Source organism: Dendronephthya gigantea, unplaced genomic scaffold (genome assembly GCF_004324835.1).
Source record: "Dendronephthya gigantea isolate DGI-Jeju-01 unplaced genomic scaffold, DenGig_1.0 000333F, whole genome shotgun sequence".
NCBI classification, from domain to species: domain Eukaryota; kingdom Metazoa; phylum Cnidaria; class Anthozoa; order Malacalcyonacea; family Nephtheidae; genus Dendronephthya; species Dendronephthya gigantea.
The window spans coordinates 22,600-27,725 of record NW_021163343.1 but is presented as its reverse complement, the minus strand read 5'-3'; the positions used below and the strand labels follow the sequence as shown (position 1 = coordinate 27,725).

General features: G+C 37.8%; 1 protein-coding gene across 1 annotated transcript; it reads left to right on the top strand.

Annotated features, from left to right (window-relative positions):
• The first annotated feature begins 585 nt into the window (after positions 1–585).
• LOC114542081 lies at positions 586–1,854 on the top strand. The gene is made up of 2 exons (XM_028561831.1): positions 586–1,292; positions 1,584–1,854. Exons 1-2 carry the CDS (start codon positions 596–598, stop codon positions 1,634–1,636), a joined length of 750 nt encoding a protein of 249 aa, XP_028417632.1. The 5' UTR covers positions 586–595; the 3' UTR covers positions 1,637–1,854.
• Positions 1,855–5,126: the final 3,272 nt, after the last annotated feature.

Genomic DNA, 5,126 nt, shown 5'->3' with positions numbered 1-5,126 from the left:
ATATTCACAACGTTTTTTATATGGATCAGAGATTCAAACGTACATAGAATCACATGGGGAGCTGCTCGTTAATCTGGGAAACTTGGCGTACGCATCACTAGTTCGAGTGTACGTACAACTCGGAAAAAAATCAGAAGCAGCCAAAGCACTTGATATATTGTGGACAGATGGTAAAAGTTTGCCTCCTAGTGTTATTTACACAACATCGTGCCTACCCTATTTGATTAGCACTTGCCAGAAACATTTACTGTCTCTCCTTAAAAAACCATCGGAGTTATCATTCAAAGATTCAGAATTCCCCCTGTCGGCACTAAATTTGGCAAAATTGTACCATGAGTTATGTGAATATGATCTTACGGTGTGTTTGTGCAAGAAAATGGAAAGTTCGCCTTAATCATCGTCAACGATCCTGCGTCTGGCCGTCGATGCTATGTTGATGAAAGGCGAACAACCTTGTTGCTATCGTAGAAATTTTCTTGAATTGCTGCAGCAACACAAAATGATTTTTGACAAATCGTTTGATGAACAGAAAGCTCTTGTAAATGAATACGCGTTTCCCGAACCACATAACTTTTTTAAGCAACTTGGACAGATAATGGTATCTCGACAAAAAGTTGACGATGCAATAGCTTGCTACGAGCATACTCTAGGTATGAGTCCTAATAACAACATTGACCAGTGTTTGATGGCAACCCTGGCAGACCTGTATCAAACCAAAGCAAAAACAGAGGGCAAAATTGATGAGGTGGCCTATAAACGTTGGATAGAAAAAGCAAATAAATGTTTTCAGGAATTAAAGGATAATAGTATAAAGATGGAACCATTCGTTCAGGCCCAATTTGCCTCATTCCTCTCTCGAACAAAATGCTTGAATGAAGCCATTTTCAACTTCGAGCAGGTGCTTGCAGTCAAGGAAGAGAGCATTATTTCCTCCTCCAAAGTTGACATAACCCTGTCTGGGGTTCACATCGCCCGAGAAATTGAAGCTAGAGGGGGAGTATCTTTGCCATTGAAGATAAATGTTTTTCATGAGTTAGCCCTAGCATATTTTAAAAGTGGTGAAGACAAGAAAGCTGAAGAGACAGTGCTTCAAATGGAAGAATATGCCAGGGAATTCATGTCTTATCCTTTCTATCCCATCATTTGTTCAGTCGTTGGATACACCTATAAAGAAACTGGACACTTGAGAAAAGCAATGGAAATATTCAAGTCGGTGCTAGAGAGAGAATTAGACAATCAGCCAGTGAAACTAGCGTTAGAAGAATGTGTAACATTTCAACAAACAGCATCAGGTAAGGAACGATTTAATTAGTGACAAACAATTGAGGCAGAAATTGATTCGAAGTGACAAACAAGGTAGAAATTGTTTAGATACAAGAACAAAAATTGGCACCGGACCAAGGGAAGCAGTGTGTCTTTGTCCCAAGACCGCCACACTGTTTCCCGAGGTCTCAGTCAATATGTGTATAAAAGACTGCCATGCTAAGCTCAAGTCAAAGAAAAAACTGAGTTTACAGCAACGTACGCATTTTATAATAATTATGGACATGTCGTTTCCATTAGTATTTTTTCCTGTTGTATAGGCACGACCCACGAATCACCTGAGACACTTGAAAAACAACCACAAAACACTTGACGGATTAATTGATCGAGTTCTATGAAATCAATATTTTGCAATAGCAAATCATCACAGATGCGAGGAATATTGATCATCGGACATCATCCAAGACATGTGAAGTAAAAATTTTAAGTCTCATAACTGCGAACGTTTAATATAGTATATTCAAATTATGGCTTCAGCACAACTAAAGCTCAATTCATAATACAGCCACAAGTTACAGTAGCGTAGCCAGCCTGACGACTTGTCCCGCTATGCTAATATTTTGTTGTTGAGTGATTGTGAAAACAATAAATTTCTAAAGACATGAATAATAATAATAACATGAAATTTACATAGCGGGAAAAATCGTAAGACTGGCTACGCAACTCACAAGTTATCTACTTATTTTTTTGGGGGGGAAGTGTATAAAATGTATTCTCATTGTGTGTTTGTACTGGCTATTAAGCCTATGTGCACAACAGAACGTTTTCAAGCGGTTTCATTTTCAAATACCGTTAATTTACAATAGAAGTTGAAGAAATATATTAAGCATATTTCCCTTAGATCGTTTGGAAGGGCCGTCAAAACTATAATAGATAAGAGTAAGATAAAAAAGATATTAAAACGCTTGAAAACGACCCTCGTGTGCACACAGCCTAAATTCGCCTTTTTTGTTTGCCGTTGCGGGTAATATTTTGGCATGGTATCGTAGAATAGGATGTTTAATTCGTTTGCACTAATAGTTTAATTTTTAAAATATATCTTTTTTTATTTCTTCGTAATTTCTATTGTATCACTTATCAGCATGAAATAAGACAAACGTTTCTTGTTGCAATTAGTCAATCAATAAAGTGTCAACTAATGAATGTATACATTATTTTGCGGCTTGGTGGAAAACACGGACCCCGGACTACGGACTACGGACCACGGACCACAGACCACTGACCACGGACTACGGACTACGGACTACGGACTACGGACTACGGACTACGGACCACGGACTACGGAACAAGGGTGAATCATGTTAGCCATTCAGTGTGTTTGTTTAGATTTTTCGTCCTTGACCAATCAGACTGCGCGAAATTCAAAATATTTAAACAAAAGGAGTGGGAAAATAACACCATGTTCTAAGCCCTCCGTGCCATTCGATATTAAGCTTTTCACTTCAAACCTAACAAATTGTGACAAAGCGTGGCTTTTTCTTTAATTTCCTCGTGGGGATTTTTAAATTCGATCCACAACGCAAAAGTTTTATGTTTGAATAACCGTCAGTCAACGCGCGTAAAATCGCGTAAAATAGCAGACACCCTAGTAGCCTGTCTTTAAAACGCATATGAAATACTTTTTCTATTACTTTTTTCTATTTTATACTTTAAACGCATTTCATTTCAGTAGACTGACTACAGTGTAGTTAAGATCCTATTCTGTGGTACAGAGTAATATCTTTCTCGTCGAAACACGTCAGAATTACATGTGTAGTATATTATTAAATATCACATCACTCATAGCCGGTTGGCTTTTTGAAAGAAGAAACTAAAGCCCAAGGGGCTATTTTCTCCAAGAAATTATTTACTGTTGTTTAATTATGTTTGTTTTCTGTATCATCATCGTAGTCGTCGTCATCTTCAGGATCACTCTCTTTCTCGCTGTGTTAGCTTTGTCAACGCTGATATTTGCAGGAAAAAACACAGCGTTGTTTGCTGTCTTGCCAAGAGCTTCAACTTTTGCCAAAAACGTTGCTTGACAAACTGGGCAATGGCTAATGATAGGCAGAACACATTCAATGTGAAACAAATGTCCACATCCACGGAAAGCATTCATAATAAAGGGGATTCACTTTTGTGAAGCTAGGCAAATCGCATTTTCTATTTGGTGGGGTTTCCAGTGATGTGAACCCTAGTGGAAACACTTGAAGTTGTTTTATAGACCTAATATTTCATTCATGTAAATTCCAAAATTGATTTATCATATACATGTTTACTAAGTTCCTGCATCCTTTACTAAAATAATATATCCTGACAATAGTTTTCAGTGAATAAACTGTTAATGTTTCTAAGTGTTGCTATTTGTGCCAGGGAAGGAAAAGTCAGATGTCTATATTTAACCTGGAAATATGACATGGGAAAGAACATGACAAGTATAAGTTGGCATTTTCTTAAAAACACAAAAAAATGAAACTAAAAAAACATAATAATTTCATAATTGATTTATTTTGTAATAATTTTCTAATTTTCTAACTAGAAATCCCTTCGCCATTTTAAACGAAGCAAAATATTTCGTGCGCTACCCAGACCTAACTTTCTACGCTAATATGAAATAACTCGCAGGGGCGGCGGAACAGGGGGGAGCTAGGGGGGCTAAAGCCCTCCCAGAAGCAAAAAAAATTCTTGAACAAAGCCAGAATGGGAGAGCAAATATACAAACTAAGTTACCACGAAGTCGTCAAATTAATGCTCGCCGGCGTATTAAATGCTAACAAGACGCCGTTCTGGCGTTAACTCCGGCGCACGTGCCAGTCTTCAATATAGAGCTTCTGAACATAAACAATACAGTTCGCCTATTGTTTCGCATACATATTTATTTGCATTTAGATGCCTTGCGAACCTAAATGTTCGATCGCGAAATTCAGAAGCACATCGCAGTATAGAAGTTCAATTGTTCAAAAATGTAAATAAACCGCATGATACATTCGCTTCGTCTTACACTTTGCCTTTGGAATTCGCGCTTATATAATTGTATTAAATCTTCGATCCTGTGCAAACTACGCGACGTGTCAACGCGCCCATACACGACCACATACATGATCTTGTTAAACGGCGAAATAGCAGCGATATTATTAAAATAGGCCGGGTCTACATGTATTGAATATATTCTTACCCCAATTCAATCTAAACTTAATCGAACAGCATGAAAAGAACGGTTTATTAGTTCCTCTTGGAGGAATTGCCGTATCATACGAGCGAAATCGAATCGCGCATTGGAAAATTAGCCAAAGCTGTGCACCACAACTCTTGAGAGATAAGACTGGGACGTAGATAAATACGGTCACATACACATTTTAAATACTAGTATATTTCGCGCCATTACAGACTTGCGACGACGAAAAATAAAAAAAACAAAAACAAAACAAAACCGGGGCGAATTTTCAACTCCGTCGCTGACGCCGGAGTAATAAGATATTCTATATTGTCATACGGATCAAGTGAATCTAAATTGACTTTCTTTGATCTTTCATAGTTGTCTTTAACAGCAGAATATTCGTGGTTGTATATTGTTATTATTTTCGGACCGCCATTTTGTTTGGAAATTATTTTCAGAATTTGAGAGATTATTTTTCAAATGTAGAAGATATCCCTACACGCGCTGTGCCGTTTTCAGTTTGTGTTTGCCCATGAAAAACTACGTTGAAAGTGGCAAGTAACACTCTGAAATGGCCATTTCCGAAAATCTAGAGCATTGAAATTCCAAAAAAATTTCGCTCGGCGCCAACCATGGTGGCGCCTCGTGAAATTAGCGCCCCAAGATA

Bases quoted from the DNA above. Each gene is read 5' to 3' on its own strand.
- LOC114542081 (XM_028561831.1), top strand. From the start codon at position 596: ATGGTATCTCGACAAAAAGTTGACGATGCAATAGCTTGCTACGAGCAT. The intron at 1,293-1,583 runs GTAAGGAACGAT...CCTGTTGTATAG, and splicing joins ATTTCAACAAACAGCATCAG to GCACGACCCACGAATCACCT.